Here is a 19,701-nt window from a genome sequence, read left to right as displayed (position 1 = left end):
TCAGAACTACGAGTGTGTGAGATCGATCCTGACCTGTCTTTTTTTTTTAACTGGGAAGAACATTATCGGCGCCTATAGGGCTGGGTCCTGTTAAACAATAAATGAACGACTGAAGAACAGTTCAGGTAGGCTACAGTTAGCTTTCTGCATGTTTGCTAACATAACTACAGTTCTACTTTTACTGCTAAACTCTGCTCTACAACTGCACCTGCTTGTTTAGTCACGTCATGAAGTTTGAATTCTCAGTGATGCTGTTTGTCAGATTAGTCATTCAGCCGCCCCCGCCTTTTTGTCCTTTTAAGGAACGGGCTTCGTAGGAGGAGACTTGGCAGCCATGTAAGTTTCACAGACGACTCGGGACCTTTATAATGAATGAGGCTGAATGGGACCCACTAATCTCTAATGATTAAATCTATGGTCTTTCTCTCAACCCTGAAGTTCTGGAAGAAGAGAAGGCCAGTGCTGGTATTTATTGTACATTTACTCTTACCCTCTGCCTTAACCCAGAACATTTTCTCCAGCTCGGCTTTACCCAAATCTAAAAACGTCTCGCCTAAAGGCCAGAGTAACGCATCATTTGAAAGCTAAGACCTTCAAAACTGATCTAAGATATTTTCCTCGCATTGTTGCAGCTTTTTTCTCGCCCCTGTTGATGCTTTTTGCTGTGTTTTCATCCTCATTCACTTCTCCTTTTTGTCACGATTTGAATGTTTTTCCGAGAAGCTTTTAGATTTGGGTGAAGTCGAACTGGAGAAAATGTGCTCGGTTCAGGCGAAGGGTTCAGAGGTCAACATTACTACAGCGATGCACTTCATAGGCCTCAATCCCGTCTGCTTCATTTCTTATAAATCCAGCCTTTAGCCCTTTGGTCAAGTTTGCTGGACACTATATTTCCAAACCAGACAGGACGTTACGTAATTCTGCCACACGACTATATCACTATATAATTATGAAGACGTTATTTATTTATTCACCTTTTCACCTACACATGTATCTTTCTTTGGCTTTGATTACTCTGAAAGCTGTTCCTATGAAGAACTGTGTGGAACTCAAATGCTCAAATTAAAAATGGAATTGAATTGAATTGAAGATACAATCATTGTTTTCAAATTCAGAACCAAACTGGAAATGACTTGGAAGATTCTAAACTTGAGACTGAAGATGCACAAGGTTCTATTTAGTGATAAAACCTCATATTAATATCACAATGTGTTACAGGTAGAACAACATTAATGTACGACTTCAGATCATTGGACAGAGTTTAATAAAAGAAAAAAAGACAAAACAAATGTAGGAATGATAAACTCTTACATATCCGTCCATACACACATAAAGTACAGCACGTACATGCATAAAAATGACATGTAATAAAAAGTGAAACCTGTCGTTTCAGACGCCCAATCTGAAGGTGGCCCTGCAGACGTAAAAGCAAAGGACCAGGTTAAAGATGAGACGTGAGAACTGTGGAGGGAGACAAACCAGAGACTGAAGGGACCTAATAATGTTGGAGAAGCTGCCAGTTCTGGTGACGTAAGAAACCTTTATTTTTCTCACTGTTGCAGCCACAAAATACTCAAATAGTAAATAGTGAGAACAGTAACAGATAGAGAATGTAGTAGTTCATAATTCATTCAACACATGGATTACATACTGTGTGTTTGAATGCTTTGTGTGTTGAGTTTTAAAGTTATAGTTAGTTATAATCTACTTGTTGACACAAACTCATTGCCGGCGCACCTTTAAAAAGAATCTCTGATGTGAAAAAAAGAAAAGAAAACAGTGCTTCCTGCTCAGCTCTGGGCAGGCGCAGCTGGTGGGAGGAGCCTCTGTCGTCAGAAACACCAAGGATTTGTTTGTGCAAAAGTGAAACTAACACAGTCACTCACAGCCGGAGCAGAAATGGCGCAGAGAGCTCTGAACCAGGACGCCATAACTTGTTCCATCTGTTTGGATTTACTGAAGGATCCAGTGACTGTTCCCTGTGGACACAGCTACTGCATGGACTGTATTCAAACCCACTGGGACCAACAGGTGAGGTTCAGCTGCCCTCAGTGCAGAGAGAGCTTCACTCCCAGGCCTGTCCTGGTCAAAACCACAATGTTCGCTGATCTAGTGGAGGAGCTGAAGAGGACAGGGCTCACAGCGCCCCCTCCTGACCGCTGCTACGCTGGTCCTGGAGACGTGTCGTGTGATCTGTGCTCTGGGAGGAAGCTGAAAGCTGTTAAATCCTGTCTGCACTGTCTGGTCTCTTACTGTGAGAGCCACCTCCAGCCTCATCATGAAGTGGCCATGCTTCAGAAACACCAGCTGGTGGCGCCCTCCGACAAACTCCAGGAAAACCTCTGCTCTCAACACAACAAGCTGATGGAAATATTCTGCCGCACAGATGAGCAGGTCATCTGTTACCTCTGCAGCATGGACCAACACAAGGGCCATGACACGGTGTCCTGTGCAGCAGAGAGGGCCCAGAGACAGGAGGAGCTGCAGACCAGGAGGCCCCTGCTGCGCCAGAGCCTCCAGGACAAAGAGACGGAGCAGGAGAGGCTCCGACAGCAGGCCCAGGACATCAGCCACTCTGCCCAGACTGCAGTGCAGCGCAGCGGGGACGACTTCAGAGAGATGGCCCTGCTTTTAGAGAAGAGACGCTCTGAAGTGGAGCAGCAGATCCGGTCTGAAGAGCAGAGCCAACTACAGCAAGTCCAAGAGCTTCAGGACAAACTGCAGCGGGACGTCACTGAGCTGAAGAGGACCCTCTCTGAGCTGGACACACTGTCCCTCACACCAGACCATAACCAGTTCATACAGCTCTGTCCTCCTCTGGTGAGAGCCACACAAAGCACTGAGTCTGAGACAGAGTCCAGAATCCAGACCAGGACAAGGAGGAACTTAGAGGACCTGACCAGAGCTGTGTCAGAGCTCAAAGACAAACTGCAGCTCACTTTGAAAGAGTTTAAACTGTCTGAACCTGAACTCAACTTTAGAGAGGACTTCCTGAGATATGCATGTGATATTACACTCGACCCAAATACAGCCAACGATTATCTGTCTCTGTCTGAGGGAAACAGAAGAGCAACACATATGACCCAATCCCAAAGTCATCCTGATCATCCACACAGATTTAGTTCTTGGACCCAGGTGTTGAGCAGAGAGGGTCTGACGGGGCGTTGTTACTGGGAGGTGGAGTTGACCTGGAAGGGAGTGGTTTTTATCGGAGTAACATATAAAGATATCAACAGAAAAGGAGGTGTTGAATCTGCCTTTGGAATGAATAATAAATCCTGGGCCCTACAGTGTGAGAAAAGTCTCTACACATTTTGGTTCAACAGCGTCCTCTCAAAGGTACCGGGTCCAGTTTCAAACAGAGTGGGAGTTTACCTGGACCACAGCGCAGGAGCTCTGTCCTTCTACAGCGTTAAGGATCAAACCATGATCCTCCTGCACAGAGTCCAGACCACCTTCACTCAGCCTCTGCACGCTGGACTTGGGGTTTACAGGGGAGATTCTGCATGTTTTCCAAAACTCACATGACACTGCACTAGTTTTTTAAATGTTTGATCAAAGTTTCCTGCTGTACCTGCCATATTTACAAGGACTTCAAAATGACTGCTGTTCTTGTGTCTGTCCTGTGTCAAAAAGCTGAACATGTGTGATTTTATCGGTCTGACTCGTAAACAAGCTTCAAATTCAATAAACTTAGTCACATGGATTTGACCTTGATTTTATTTGATCATTTTAAACAAACTAGAAAATCTCTTCCTCCACACACGACTTTCTACACAAGAACAAATCAAAATCATAAATTAAACAAGTAATAACTTTGTTTTAGTCTGTGCTCATTTACTTCAAAATGTCAAAGGAAGTAAATGTTTTCTATAATGTCACTGAGTTTTCCCTGATAGTGGATTATTTTACTATGTCTGCAGTCAGATAATGGGGTTTTATCTGAGTTTTGGGCTCTGGAGGACGGTGTATGAGGGAAAATGATGTTTTTTGCTCCACTAATGAGTCTGAATCTTTTTGTCATTTATCTGAACATGAAAATAAAGTCTTGATGGACCAACCTTGTCATTCCTCATATCCAGTGTTTTTCATTTCTTATTTCTCGTGTTGCTTGGCCGTGTTTTAATGAAAAAGGTGCAGTTTGAATAGTTTACATCTACATTAGTGTCCAGTAAAACTGTATTGTAAAATTAAAGCTCATTAGTTTTAGGATTGATTTCTAAAAGTCATTTACCAGAAGCTTAAAGTTATTACCAATGCTGAAACATGTCAAGGTAAATCTATTTATCTACTTTACCCACCAAACATAGTAGTAGTAGTAGTAGTAGTAGTAGTAGTATGTTTCTGTATAAAGTCTGGTCTGAGCTTCACTGTAGTAATAACAATATAGTACAAAAAACCTAATGATAAAAATATCTGCATAGAAAGAGCACGAGTGCAGATTTATGATGTGTTTTGAATGAGGCTCATCTTGAATAAACGTGTCTCTAAAGTCTCTCTATCCAAAAGTTTTCCTTGGGGTCCATTTTACTGACGACCAGAGGAAGAATTGTGTCTTTCTTCTTCAAGACCTGGTTCAGTGAATGTAAAGCTAGAATGGAGCTAATGTGTAACAGAGGAGAGGTTGATAACAGCTCTGTTTGTAGGTTACTGCCTTTATGTTGGAAACTTGGACAACTCTAAATATTACGAGGAAATCCGAAATTCTTTAGCAAACGACTTCATGACGCAGTCTCTCCTGGTGCAGGACATTCGACTGGACAAAGCCAAGTGAGTGTGGACTTTATCTGCCTCATAGATGTGGCAACACAGTGATAACAACAGCAGGAATCACGTTATACTTGATGATGAATGTGTCGAATGCAGAAGACGATCAAATATACAAATACAGTTCCTAAAGTGGGATATTGAGCAAAGTCAATGTGATGTGTTTTTACGCTCATTTCACAATTTTGCAGGGTCACTTTTACAAAAATGCAAGAAAACCAGCCTGTAAGTTCATGAAATAGAGTTTCCAATAAACTAAAAGTCATAATGTTGTTCCATGACAAGAAAAAAAATCAGGTGTAGTTCCTTTAACCCCTTAACTCCCACCTGAACCGAGCACATTTTCTCCAGTTTGGCTTTACCCCAATCCAAAAGCTTCTGGAAAAAAGGTGCAACAAAACTGAGATGAAAACACTGATGGAAATGTGACAAAAAAGTGAGAAAACATTGACAAAAAAGTGGCGAAAAATTGATGAAAAAGTGGCAAAAATGTGATACAAATTTGACAAAAAATGCCAAAAATGGACAAAAAATAAAAAAAATTAAAATAAAAATTGGACAAAAAAATGACAAAATGATTTTAAAAAAATGACAAAAATGTAATAAAAAAATTAACGAAAAAATGACAAAAATGTCACAAAAAAATTCACAAAAAATTACAAAAATGTCACAAAAAAATGACAAAAATGTGATAAAAAAATGAAAAAAATGACAAAAAATGACAAAAATGAGTTGAACACCCAACAAAAAAATGATGGAAAAAAAATCTGATGACGTGAGGAAAAAGATCCTCTCGGTTCAGGCGGGAGTTAAGAGGTTAAAGCTCTTTCTAATAAGTGTTGAGACAAACGGCAAAGTTTTATCGCCCTGACTTCATCTCTGCTGCGATATTTATTTATTTGTATCAACATCAACTAAAATGTTCACGCTTCAGTTTAGGTTTGTCTAAAGGAGCCGCCTTCACATGTGTTCATTCCCGTTTATTCCCTTAAATTCCCGTTCATTCCCATGGGAAAGTTCCCACGTTGAAACTTCACAGAATTCTGCAAACTTATATTTTTTACCACGTTATGATTTTTTTCTCATCGAAAACATACCTGGAGCTGTGTGTTCGACCCACTTGCTCATCTTTGAGTAATCTTTGAATCTCCTCTAGTGGCTTTTCTCAGAACTCCAGCGACAGACCAGAAGACAAATCAATGCCTGGAACACTGTAGGTTTTAGTGGCGGCTCCCACAATCTGCTGAGTGTCTCTCCCTGCTCCCCAGCTCCTCCTGACCGTATCATCAGTGTGAATGAGATGGAGAGTGGGAAAAAGCTCGTGTTCACCGGTTTCTTCCTCCACAGCAGAAGCTCCTCCCAGCGACACTCTGTTTGTGAGGAACCTGCCAGTCAAAGTTCAGCCCAAACTCCTCAAGAAGATCTTCAAGAGCGCCGCGCAGATCCGCATTCCTCAGAGCGACGGGAAATCCAAGGGGTAAATCTTTTATGCAGGTTTGGTATCCACGTGTTGCAGGGAATCCCATCGATAAGACTCCGTCATCCAAGTCTGCGATTTCCTTTGTGGGAGACGGCTGCAGCAAACTCAAGAAGAAAGAGCTTTTCTTTACACTCTTGCAACGATATCTCCACTTCAGTCGCTCCAAAGACTTGAACTTTTCCATCATGGACTCGAGGTATTTCACACTTTTCTCCAGAGGGAATTTTTCCATATCTTAGACTGATTTACTGAGTTTCGAGCCTCAAAAAACAAGGCGAAATTTGAATTTTTGCATCATTTTTCTCCGGCTTATTTAAACCAAACAAGATCCAAAATCCCGTCTGAAAAGATCTTTGTAACGAATTGTTAGAGAAATAACAATGGTGTTCGAGAGGATAGATGAATGACAGGCAGCAGTCTGGATGTCTTATGCAGGAGAAGTTTATTTACCATCGGTGCGGGACCCGGAGACATGAACTCGAGACATTGCGCTAGTCCTACCATTCAAGTCTGTCTATGCTTCCACAGAAGAGGGATAAATACCCTCTCAGAGCGTCATACTGATACGCAAGCATTCAGTGGCAGAGAGTGGGCGCCTGAGCACCACAGTCAAGGCTATGACAGAGATAGTACGACTGTACAGCCTGACCCAGTATGATAAATAGCGATTTAATGTTATCCTCTAACACTCCTCCCTTTCAAAACTACAGCTTTCTAGTGGTTTTGACTAAGTGAAAAAATCAAAATTAAACGCCAGCCTAAAAATAAACCTGAATCAACTACCTAAGTTTCAATTTAATCCAAAACCAAGATTTTAGAATAAAATCAAAATTCAAATGGTTTATCTATGCCCTAAGTGGAAGCATACACAGAATTGACATTTCAAAACAACATTCAACACACTTCATGTAAAGTACCACAGTACACAGTTATACGGGTCATTGTGATGGAATTAAATGACCCCCCTCCCAGTGACCCCAAAGTACTGAGACATGTGCATCATTAGATTCACTAATCACCCAATCGGGGCAAATACTGCTACCAATAAAACACATGAATCAAGTACTAAAGGCGTGTAAAAGGGGGTACCATGACCAAACCTCAAATCCCCGACCTGATTGCCAATTATCAGGGATAAGTAAAAGATCATGGCCGCCAATCAGTTTCTCCTGCAAATGATATATTATTGGTCCAAGTCAGAAAATGTACATACAATAAAATACAAACACAACACAATATTCAAAGATATGAATCAATCAATTCTCATGAAAATCATATTCACATATTAAGAGAATGCTCATAGCAAACTATTAATCATGAAACAATCTTCATACCGGATGGTTAATTTCAACACAATACTTGTGAGGCCCGTCAAAACACCTCCAGGTGCTTCAGATCTATACGGATCACGAGTAGACTATCGTGCCGTAACACCTCTTGGTGTGTCTTTGGGATTATTCTGCCCACACACACCAAGAGTTCCCTATTGTCTTCCAAGTCTTCAGGTTGAAATAGAATGGCGTGGAGAATTGGCAGCGTCCATTGAGAAGGGTGCAAGCTCATACACTCGTGCACAATGAATTTTCCGTAAAATTCAAATCTAACGAGATCGTAAGCCTTATTATTTGTTATCCCTTGCTTCCAATGTTTTAATCAAGATTAAAAATAATGTTACTGAAAACTGCTATGCAAGAAACCATCATTCAGGACAAAATATATTAAATCCTCTTATACTTCAGGCGTAATGGCCTCTGAAATAGAGCTTAAAACCCTTCCTTTTTGACCTGAACATACCTGCAATGAGCAACACACACAAAACATAACATGAAAGAACCTCACCACAAGATAACCAAGTATTGAATACCTGCCCTTTTATCTTGTGAATCTGTACCTGCAAAGTTATGAATTGAAATAAAGTGAAATTGGTAAGTTGAATAACTAAGCCATAAAGAATAAGCACCAAAGATTAAAAAATATAAATGCAAAATCAAAATATAAGCTGAAAACTGACTGGACCAAAATGAGTAATAATATATAGAAAGAATAAAATAGAAAAATAAAAAATGCTAAAATAATAATAATAATAATAATAATAATAATAATAATAATAATAATAATAATAATAATAATAATAATAATAATAAAAAATAGGTAAATATAGAAATAAAGTATTTTTAAAAAATATATATCTAGCCTCACACTAAGTCCTAATCAATCTATATGCCAAATTCTGGCTTTAACGCTCCCTCGGTGTTGGCCACTAGTGACGGACTTCAGTGATATGGCCAGAAAAGAATAAACAAACACTAAATAAATGAACACTACATCTAAAATACATGCTGTAAAATTAAAAATACATGAAAGCTTATTAACTATAAAAGAGTATTAAAATATAAAATAATAAATGTCAAATATAAAGTAAATATGAATACACACAACTATGAAATAAGTAAATATAGCCAAGTAAAAATGTAAATATAGAATAAAAGCACTTATGAATATATAAATGAAAATAATAATGAGAAATGAATAATAAAATATAAAATAATTAATGTAAAAAATGTAAATATAAAATGAAAGCACTTATAAATATATAAATGAAAATAATAATGAAATATCAAGTAAATGTAAGAACAATGGGAGTGTGTAAGATGAATCTTTCCATTTAAACTTTATTCAAACTCCAATGGATGTGTGTTTGCCTTCCTGCCAGATCCAACCTGTCTCTCAGGTCGCCTGTGGAAAGAATGTTATACCTTGCAAACATCAACACATCAGTATAATTTCTACAAACTTACCGATTAAGTATGACTTTTCACCAGAGTCAGCTTCAGCCATCATGACATGAATATCAATCATTACTATCATTCGCAAGTTAAAATATTTGATGAGATAATAAGTGTTTCTTTCTCTTGCTTGGAAACACAAAATAGATACACAAAGGATACTGATGCTCAGGCACGACCTCCAGACATCCAGAACAAACCGACATTTTCTTCTTCCACGTTGCCTCCTGCAACAATAAAGAAGCACACACCGGCCTGCATAAGGCCATCTTTGATCATGCCATTGGTATTATTGTTCTCGGCTCATCAGCTCCTGTCCTGAATCAGACCCTCCTGCATCAGAATTCCTCCTGTAAATTCCCTGTCTCTGTGGGAAATTAACGTTATCAACCTGGAAATAATATGGATTAAAACATGTTACACACTCACAATCAAAACAATCACACTCTTTAATATCATTTTATAGTAAATATAAGAAATTAAATCATGGCATTAGTATGTTAGTATTAAGCAATAATGGCATTACACATTTCCTATTTTCAGAACAACTGGGTTTCACTTACACAACTTTTCTTCATTCTTTATTATGTTGCGTTATTTCTGATACTTTCCCTGTGTTTAATTATCAGGTTTTAGACTTGAAATTAAACTACTTGCTGTAACTTTTGTTTTCTCATTATTTGTTTATTTAGATCAGAAAGAGTCACAATTATTTCTACAGAGAGCAAATCTCCTCTGCTTCTTGGCCCCTCCTCTTTTTCAACAATTATAACGAGCTCCGTGTGCACCCAGAGTCGTGATTAGTGTTGAAAACTGGGCAATATACTTTTGAGGCCATAAGTGTGGCCTTTTGACTGACTCTTGAGATACTGGATTACACTGAAAACTCTTGCTAGTCCGAAATAAAACATGTTTGCCAGCACAACTTTCAAATTTGAAGACACCGCTTTACTTACACTGTATGCAAACCTCTTCATTAGGCTGCATACAACTCGAAATCACAGCCTCAGATCTAAAATCTAAGAACACACGATGCGTTCAAATCTGGATTCAGCCTCCACTGACAATTCTTGGCAAACAACACAATATTTCAACCTAAGCATCCTAAAGTTTTCCAATGTAAATGATCACCTTTATCATAAACGCTTCAAATTAACATACACCAGTATCTTCCACTGATCAAAATTTAGGACTTCTCATTTTACCTAAAACCGAAACCAACAACAAAATCCAGAATCAACTGCACAGTCAATTTCTGTGCAGAACTCACTCAATTTACTTAAATTAAATTCACGACATCTTTTATCAATTTCAGAAAGTTCAGAAAGAACATAAACACAAACAACAAATTGTTAAGCCTTAACCCTCCTTGGGTACTAACAAAAAATTAATCCCTACAGTCCTATCAACAAAACTATTTCACACGAGTGGTAACTTGTGGATATTTATCTTTCAAAGTTATGTTATCGGCTGTTACAGATCAATGCAACTGCGCTACACAGTAATTTGGGAATTACTCTATTTTTGAGAGGCTAAAATGTTGTTTATTGCATACTATTACTGACTGAACATTCAAATCTCTCTGTCTGTCGTTTTATTATTTTATTTTTGTAAAAAATTGTTATCTCTTAAAATATCCAATAAAATGTATTTATTTATTTATTTTAACTTGATTATTTTTGCTGTTTAAGATGCAGACTCATTGACCAATTTGAGCATTCTATAGTCAAAAATATCAAAATGAGAAAAAAAATAATAATTATAAATCGCAGCAAAAGAGGATCCCATGGGCCGCTGACCCATCGGCAAAAACACCAAAAATTGCTAAAAAAAAGTAAATATAAAATAAGTATATAGCAAAAAAACTTAAAAAATGTAGGTCCAAGTGGTACAGAGAGCAAGGCATCAGACCTGGGCAAATTGTGAGCACTAGTCCTCCTGCAGACGACTGTTCAAGGCTTTCGAGGGGCAGCAGCAGCGGGGCTTTTGTTGGCATGTTTTCGAGGACAGTTTCTCAGCGAGGCAGAGCAGACTCTCAGTTCGGTGGACGATCAGTTTGGCGGACTTTCTCTTCGGCAGACTATCGATTCGGTGAACTTTCATTTCAGGGTCTTTGAGCAATGCACTTGGACCAATGCCCACGCAACGCGCAACAGGCCCTTGCCTTTTCCCATCACCACCAAAAATGGCAAAGTAAAATCTAAAATCTAAAACCTACAAAATTCAGCATGTCCTATTACGCAAAGCATCACAAAAATAAAAGCAAAAATTCTGTACTTTATCAAAAAAGGCCCATCCTCAAAAGAGTCAATGCAGCATGCTTGAAAGTAAGCATAGTGTTATTCATTTCTCCTTTTGTCTTTAATGTGTTTAATTTTAGTTGCCTTTAGGTTCTTAAAACCACATCACTAAGATTAAAACATCAAGAATTGAGATACTGTACTACAAGTTTTCTTTAAATCTTTAACTATATTTTACTATATTAAATTCAATTGTCTATTCCAGACTTAAATTAAATTGGTCTCTAAAGTTTAATTTACACATTTCTGGTCAGGACCCCCAAAAACCCTTTGCGAACTATTCGAGATATAAAGTGTTTAGTAATTTAGACAATGTCAAGCAAAACAACACTTAAACTCTTTTATATTATTTGCATAATTTTCTTTTATTTGACCTCTTATATTCAAATCAGTGCTGTTTGCAATTAGGAATTATTTAAAATTCATATTATCTCAGTGCTCGCTATCTCCTGGGGGATCCTAACCCCTACTTTGGGAACAACTGTTCCGACTAATGTTGGAATTTATTAAGACACTTAGTTTGCATTCTAAACCTCTGGTTACCTTTGTCGCAAATATGTTTCTCCTAAACACAGTTTGGACTCCAGCTGACCTTGTCTTGAACCTTGTTCTCGAGGCATTACTTAGAAGAGCAAAGGAAGTGTTTTGACTACTCCAATCTAATCTTGGGCACAAAATGTAACAAAGCAAATACTTAAACTATCTTTAAAGGAACCAGGAAGCCAACCTGCCGTAATCTGGGCATCTCTCAATATTCAAATCTTTTATAAAGATTAACGATGTGCAACTCCTGTACAACTGAGAGCCTATATAGACATTCAGAGCCTAGAAAGACAGAGTTAAATTTCACTTTACCACAAGTCTAAACAGTGAAGACAAAATAACAAAATATAATATTTTTCAGGTCCTGGTACTTTTAGAACCAGGCCTACAAACTCAGGCTTCTCAAGCAAATCACAGCAGAACAACATTTATCCATCTATTCTATTATTGGGCTAATAAACTAAAAATGCAAGCCATTTCAACTTCTCGATTGTGCGCATTTTACTTTTAAATTTGTCTGACTGTGATCAATATCATTTGTTTTTATTGCTCATCACACCCAAGTCATACCTTTTACTAACATAACTACTTGTAGTTATACATCTTTCCCTCATAGAATTTTTCCTTGTGTATTTTAAAACCCAGTTGTTATACTCACAAGTTGCAGCTAAAACAGAGACATTGTGACATTGTGACACCGGAAATCAGTCCTCCACACAGTTCCTGTGGCCTGTAACAGATTATAAAGCAGCATCAATTCACAAAAATAACACATTTTTCAATTCATCATCACCGTCATGTGAACATCAATTGATTGTGATTCAAAATGCGGACATTGTTTACCCTACGGGGACTCTTAACTTGTATCATTGCTTTACCAATGCATTATCATTATTCAAAAGCATACCCCCCTATTCTATGAAATAGTTATAGCAAACAATGTTGGCATTTTGTTTTGTTAAACTGACTCAACAATCTTCCGAGGCAAGAGTTTATCAGGAACGCTCTGCTCATGGACCTTCACAGACAGAGACAAAACAATAACAGATAGGGGAAACAGTAGATGTGGACAGAGGAGACAAGGCAGAGACACAAAATGTGAGCATCACTCTCCCTGAATTATTCTTACTTTGAAATAAGTGAAAATGTTCATAATTTGGTCTAACATTATGTCATTGCATCTTGCTGAATGTCAAAGAAACCGAACAGCATCAGGTCACCCCTAACAACACAATCTGTCCTTTGTATAAAACTGACAGATCCCTTACTTTGTTCATTCAGACCCTTGTTCTTCTTTGACCCTGTGTCCGTGAAAACTCTCTACTCTCGTAGTTTGTTGCTTGTGAACACGGTCGGTGTTATACAGCAAGACCTTCACTTATAAGTCCAGATATAGGTGAAATCTCTGGCAAATTACTTATGTGAGAGTAACATTACTTTGAAATAATTTAGTTTTTACTCGCTCAAGTGCAGTGGTGGAAAGCAACAAAGTAAAAGCACAAGTACAAGCAAAAGGTAAAAGTATGGGCATCTTACTTTTCTTTAGTAAATTTATGATGAATGAACCTCTACTTTACTTCACTATATTTTTCAATTGGGTTAAAAGTAAAGCATTTTATTTTCAAAGTGACCTCATTACGATGAACTGGTTAGACCCAATTTAGACTTGGTTTAGTGGTTTAGTCTTTTAAACCTTGTTTTAAACCCGGTTCAAACCTAGTCCAATGGTTTACTCCTTTAAACCTTGTTTTAGACCTTGTTTAAACCAGATTCAAATGATTTTAAAATCCTGCACAATAATCTCTTAAATACCTTCACCTTCCGCTTATAAAGCACATTCCACAATGCATAACTCAACACTTCTACTTGAGTCAAAATCATGTCAGATACCTTCACTTCTTCTCAAGTAAAAAGAATCTGTATCTGCACTCTTAAGTAAGAGTGTCGAGCAATTCCTCCACCACTGGATTTTACTCGCTCAAGTGTACTCGAATGCTGTGAGTACTGAGTAACTGTGAGGATGGTGTTGCCTCTATTTTACTTTGTTGGTGTCAGTGTAATCTTATTACCAAAGAATGTACAGTTTTACTCAAATAAGCATGTTGTTATCGCAAAATAACTCAGTACACTTTATGTTCTCTGTGTGTCCATTATAGCCCTAAGAAAAAAATTCAAACAAACATCAAATAAACCAAGCAAACAAAGCAAACCAAGCAAGGAAGCACAGAATATGAAATATAAAAACATGGAAATAAAGATCTACTCGCTGCATCCAGAGCCATAGCCATCAGTTACATTTCTCTCAATGTTCATCAGTTGATTCTGGAGTTTCACAGTTAGATTAGAAATGAACAAACACAACAGCCTCCATAGGTTGTATATGGAGCGTACGTGTTCCTCTCTTTTGTGCACATCTCAAAAATCGGTGCTAAGCGGGTTATCTCTCTTAGGAGAAAAATATCCTAGGTTCATCTCCTACCCATAATCCCTTAGCACCAGTACAACTACTCTCTCTACTTCTTGTAACTATTCTATAGTCAGAAGAAAAATCAGCAGATGTATATTAAACCACAAGCTTTTATGACCACTAAAAACAGATAGTTCTATTCAAGTTTTCACACCAGCCTGTGGTCACAGTCCTCTGACTGTGGCGTATTTCTAAGTCCAACTGCCTTAGTAATTAATTACACGGCCTATGTAATTATTACCGACTCAATATTCAGCACTTAGTTCAAAATTAAAAGTAACATGAAACAACAGCTTTACACAGTAGCCCACAGCTTTTGCTTTGACCCACACTTGCTATCCGTAAACCAGACATAGAGACCAGTGACCTGGACCCAGACTCGTTTACAGCTTTCTGGAGCATTCTAGCTTCCTGGCTATGTCGGTGTGAGGCCTTTTGTTTGACACTAAAATTAACATTAAACAAAGCTTTACACTCAAGATAGTCTATAATATGTGTTCCTCACTCTTGCCTATGACGGCTATGTGGATAAACAGTAGAGTCAACAAGTTTAAAACCTGACCTACTCTAAACTGTATGCATGGAGCTTCACAGATTATTGCAGCTATTTCAGTTCAAGCTTTGTGCATCGGAATACCCCAGTCACCTAGTGGACCTAAAGTCCCTACTCTCGACCGGAACCAAACATCCAGAATTAACCGATAACATGAGATTATGTCATTTTTACTAATTGTACGTTTCCCATTGCATTGTTCTTTTTTCTATCAAGCATGAATCTGGTAAGGCCATTCCCCCTCCCTTTTATCAAAGGATAAAAATGCACCTACCAGATCAGCTGTAGACATGTTCGTTGACGCCAAATTGTTAGAGAAATAACAATGGTGTTCGAGAGGATAGATGAATGACAGGCAGCAGTCTGGATGTCTTATGCAGGAGAAGTTTATTTACCATCGGTGCGGGACCCGGAGACATGAACTCGAGACATTGCGCTAGTCCTACCATTCAAGTCTGTCTATGCTTCCACAGAAGAGGGATAAATACCCTCTCAGAGCGTCATACTGATACGCAAGCATTCAGTGGCAGAGAGTGGGCGCCTGAGCACCACAGTCAAGGCTATGACAGAGATAGTACGACTGTACAGCCTGACCCAGTATGATAAATAGCGATTTAATGTTATCCTCTAACACGAATATGTCACAAAATAAACACATGTGACATATTTACCACTTACCCCGCCTTAACCAAGTGTATTTACTCCAGTTCAGCTTTTTTTTTTTTATATATATTTTTATTATTTTTCTTTTAACTTCATTAGTTGTACATGGGAAATGATTTTGGTTAAAACATAGAACAGATACAAAAAAGGAAGAGCAAACAAATGGAAAAAAACAACAACAACTAAATAATAAGAAATATGAAAGAAGAGAAAAAATAAATGAATAAAAAATAATACTAATAACGCAGTCACACACGTTCTCTCACATACAGGTACAGACAAAGGCTAATTCATGGGCTATGGATACGATTCGTTGTACATACACTACAAAAAGTAAATATCAAGCATTGGCTTAAATGACTTGAATTGAGGAAATGTATCTTGTTTTGAGCGGTTTTCACTCATTCAGACACTTTCCCTGATCGGACCAAGTTTACTTTGCTTGTTTGAGGACATTTCTGACCAGTTCTAAGGTAAATCTTGCTTGAAATAAGAAAGTAAAATTGCCAATGAGATAAGAACTATTTTCTTACCCCATTGGCAAAGAAAATGACCTGAAATAAGAACGAAACGTATCGAAACGAGTCAGAAACATCTCAGAACAAGTGAAATAATCTCGGACAAATGCCCAAGAACTTCTTACCTAGTCAAAACAACTAAAATTTGGATTATCATGCTCAAATTGAGATGTTTATACTGATCTAGTTAAATACCAGACCAGAACATGTGAACATGATTGGCTGGAGCAGCACCACAGCGATTGCAGTTTGGGTTCACATCAGGAAAAATCCTCGCTAACATCTGGTTGGTCCAAAAACAGCGGTGCAGAATTTGACATTGCATAAAGGACTGTTTGGCACAGACAGAGGAGGTGTGGACTCTATTGAGAATTGAAAGCCAGAGGTCATCATTGAGGGTCACACTGAGCTCAGTCTGTAAAATGTTGCTGTATAAGATTGAAATCACACTCTTAAATGTTTGTGGTCGAGCTAGAATGAGGTCACCAGGATTTTTTTGTGGAGCGTTGGGAAACTGAGGGACCTTTTTTGATGTTTTTTACATTGAGACATTGAGCATTTTTGACAACAACATTCTTAGTATATTCAGATGGGGGAGGTGTATTAGAAAAAGTTAAAGCTGACAGGGATGAGGGGCTGCGAGATGATGCCTCCAGCTGTGGCCATGAAGGGGCATCGGCTCCCGGATGTCCGTAGAGCGAGTGGACTATTGGTCTGATGTTTGCAGCCCAGTAATAATACTGAAAGTTTGGTGCGGCCATACCTCCTGTCTTTTTTTGGTTGTTGCAAAGTGGTCCATGATATTCTGGGGGGGCTTGTCATTCCAGATGAAAGTTGTGATGAAGATTTTGGGATAAAAATTGGTAGACACTGGAAAAGATATGTAAACTTGGGTAAAATGTTCATTCGCACAGAGTTAATGCGGCCTGCAACAGAAAGGGGGAGGGATGACCAGTTCAGCTTTACCCAAATCTGAAAGCGACTCGACTGGGGAGCAACAGTACAGTATAACGGCTCATTTGAAAGCTAAGGCCTTCAAGACGGATCTTAACCTTTGTGTCAAGTTGTCGCACTTTTTTGTTGTTTTATTGTTGGTTTTGACGCTCTTCGGTCACATTTTTGTTGTGTTTTCATCCTCGTTTCTCGTTGCTATAGTGACATTTTTTCCGAGAAGCCAAACTGGAGAAAATGTGCTCGGTTCAGGTGGGGGTTAAGAGGTTAAACCAGGCTCGATCCATTATTCAGCTTTCGTCACCAAAATATTAACAATTTTACTCATTTTTACCAGTAAATGACCCTTTATGAAAACTTACTTAAAACTTTCAATACATTTGTTGCTCATATTTAATCGACAGCAAAGGTTTCACACTGATGTCTCTACATTTATTTTCCTCCCTCTTCACCTGCAGTGTCTTACCTTAATAATGTCCACAGCACTGACCAGACACTGCACATGTTTGAAATGCCGGGTTACAGGATGTAGATTTCTGAGCTCAGATTAGAAACCGCTGGATGGAGCGTTTATTGAACTTATTGATACAGCGTGTTTGCCTTTTCCTGCACAGATTTGCTTTTGTGGAGTTTGCGTCTGTGGCACATGCGGCGAAGGCTCTGAAGTCGTCCAAAAACAGTGCGATTCAGAAGAGGCCGCTCAAAGTCCAGTTTGGTTTGAAGTGGAAAGCCGAGCCGGCACAAGGTTGGTGACACAGCGGACTGCATTCAGACCAAATCAATCAGTAAATGGTGATAGTCGTGCTTTATGATGGTTGTTCCAGTCCCGTCTAAAACCCTGATTGTCCTGGGCCTCCATGAGAAAACCACAGCGGACACTCTGACCGAGGCGTTTGAGGGAGCCTCCAGTTCACGGATATTTGTGGATAAAGACACTGGACTGTCAAGGAAGTGAGTCAAACAGGAAGTGCACAGATGGGATTGTATGAGTGAGATACTGGAGCTGTACACACATGAGGTAACCTGCAGGGGGCAGCACACAGTGGTACTTAAAACCAGGACTGCACCACATTATAGATGAAGAAGAGACACAATGATGAGAGCTTGTTCTTTGTGCTTCAAGAGGATCAAGATAGAAAGAAAATAAATAATAATAACAAATTATTGAAATTTATAGATGGTCATTTTGAAATAGGAAAAGTCTTTCCTCCTAATCTCAGAGCTGTTGGTCTTTTCCTTTAGTTCTGCCGGTCAAAGTGCAGGTCATGAGTGAGCAGTAGGAAAAACAGTCTCACATCAAATAGGACAAATTAATCAGACAATTGAAAATGCTGATTGAAAACACTGGATACAGTGGATTAACTGGCATAGGCGTGTGGCGCCTCCCAGTGGCCATCATGTGTATGTGGTGATTACAAGTGTTAGGGCTGTCACGATGATTACTATGTCGATGTATCGCTCAAGAAATGTCACGTAATTTTTTTAAAAAAATTTTCAATATTTATCGTCTGTACATTTATTACATTTTTTGTCGCAGTTTTCTAATGTAAAACTTTATTTTTGCCCTTAAGGCTTTGCTGTACTTTTTAAACAAACACTCTCGGGCCAGTGTATCGGACACTTATCTTGAAGTCACGTGCTCATTAATGACACATTACAATGAGTCTGGAGCTGGGCCTCTGTGAATCACTCTCATTTGCTCCTTAGGTTTGGCTTTGTGGACTTTGAGAGCACTGACTCGTGCAGACGAGCCAAAGAGGCAGCGGAGGACGTTGAGATCGACGGGAAAAAAGTGGGCGTGGCCTTCGCTCGGCCCAAACACTCCCAGGCCCCGGACACCGGAGAGAGAGGACAGCACAGAGGAGCCAAGAACGGCCAAACTCCAGGTAATGAACAATGTACTGAGGGCAATGGTTCATGGGCTGCAGTTCTACATTCAGGATCTGCCAATATCATAAACATGATCCTTCACATGTAAATATGTTTTCAAACAGATCAAAGTGAGAGAAGCACACTGTGTTGTGCTGGTTTGCAAATCACAACTAAACTAATCAGGAAAGTGTTGATTTGATTCAGTTATTGATATTCCAGAGCAAACATAAATGTACAGTAGAACTAATCCAAATCCAACAGACGCTGTGATGCACTGGGTCTGTAAAATGGGTTTTTATTAACATTATAATAAATAGAAAAAATACTATTTCTAAATTGATCAGGGGCCAGATTGAAGCATCAGGAGACCGAGTGTGGCCCACGGGCCTGACTTAGTGTATGAATATATTGGAGGAAATATAACATAATTGAAGACTCTGTGTCCACATTATGGGGACTTTAACCACATGTTGTAATTTCTTCAAACACAACTTCTAATTGACTTAATCATTCTGGAGTTTAATGTGTTTGTGCTGAGAAAAAAAGCAATAAAAAGTTGTTCTTTTTCAGGGAAAGGAAAGAAGAAAACCAAAGTGGTAAATAAAAACTGAGCTGCTCTTCAAGGTTCCTTTTTGTTCAGCAAACTCCAATACAACACACGACTGATTCCTTCACTTTTGTTCTGTGAATATGTAGAAAGATGAGCTGCTCTTTGTCATATTTTGACGTGAAGAAGTTTGGGATCATATTTTCGTGCGAGCAGCAGATGAAGTGTCCTTTTGAGCACGAGCACAAATATCT

At 38.8% G+C, this 19,701-nt stretch overlaps 1 protein-coding gene and 1 long non-coding RNA gene across 2 annotated transcripts; both read left to right on the top strand.

Annotated features, from left to right (window-relative positions):
• Positions 1 to 1,899: 1,899 nt before the first annotated feature.
• Positions 1,900 to 3,528, top strand: LOC306972798 (tripartite motif-containing protein 16-like; the record flags this gene model as incomplete). Its single annotated transcript, XM_079569504.1, has 1 exon — positions 1,900 to 3,528. One exon carries the CDS (start codon positions 1,900 to 1,902, stop codon positions 3,526 to 3,528), a length of 1,629 nt encoding a protein of 542 aa, XP_079425630.1.
• Positions 3,529 to 6,118: 2,590 nt separating this feature from the next.
• LOC306972559 lies at positions 6,119 to 17,949 on the top strand. The gene is made up of 3 exons (XR_013793505.1): positions 6,119 to 6,244; positions 17,643 to 17,773; positions 17,853 to 17,949. It is a non-coding gene; the product is annotated as an uncharacterized lncRNA (long non-coding RNA).
• Positions 17,950 to 19,701: the final 1,752 nt, after the last annotated feature.

The sequence above is a fragment of the Gobius niger genome (genome assembly GCF_951799975.1).
Source record: "Gobius niger genome assembly, chromosome: 13".
In the NCBI taxonomy this organism is placed as follows: domain Eukaryota; kingdom Metazoa; phylum Chordata; class Actinopteri; order Gobiiformes; family Gobiidae; genus Gobius; species Gobius niger.
Note: the sequence above shows the minus strand (reverse complement) of the source record. Positions and strands in the feature narration are given on the sequence as shown.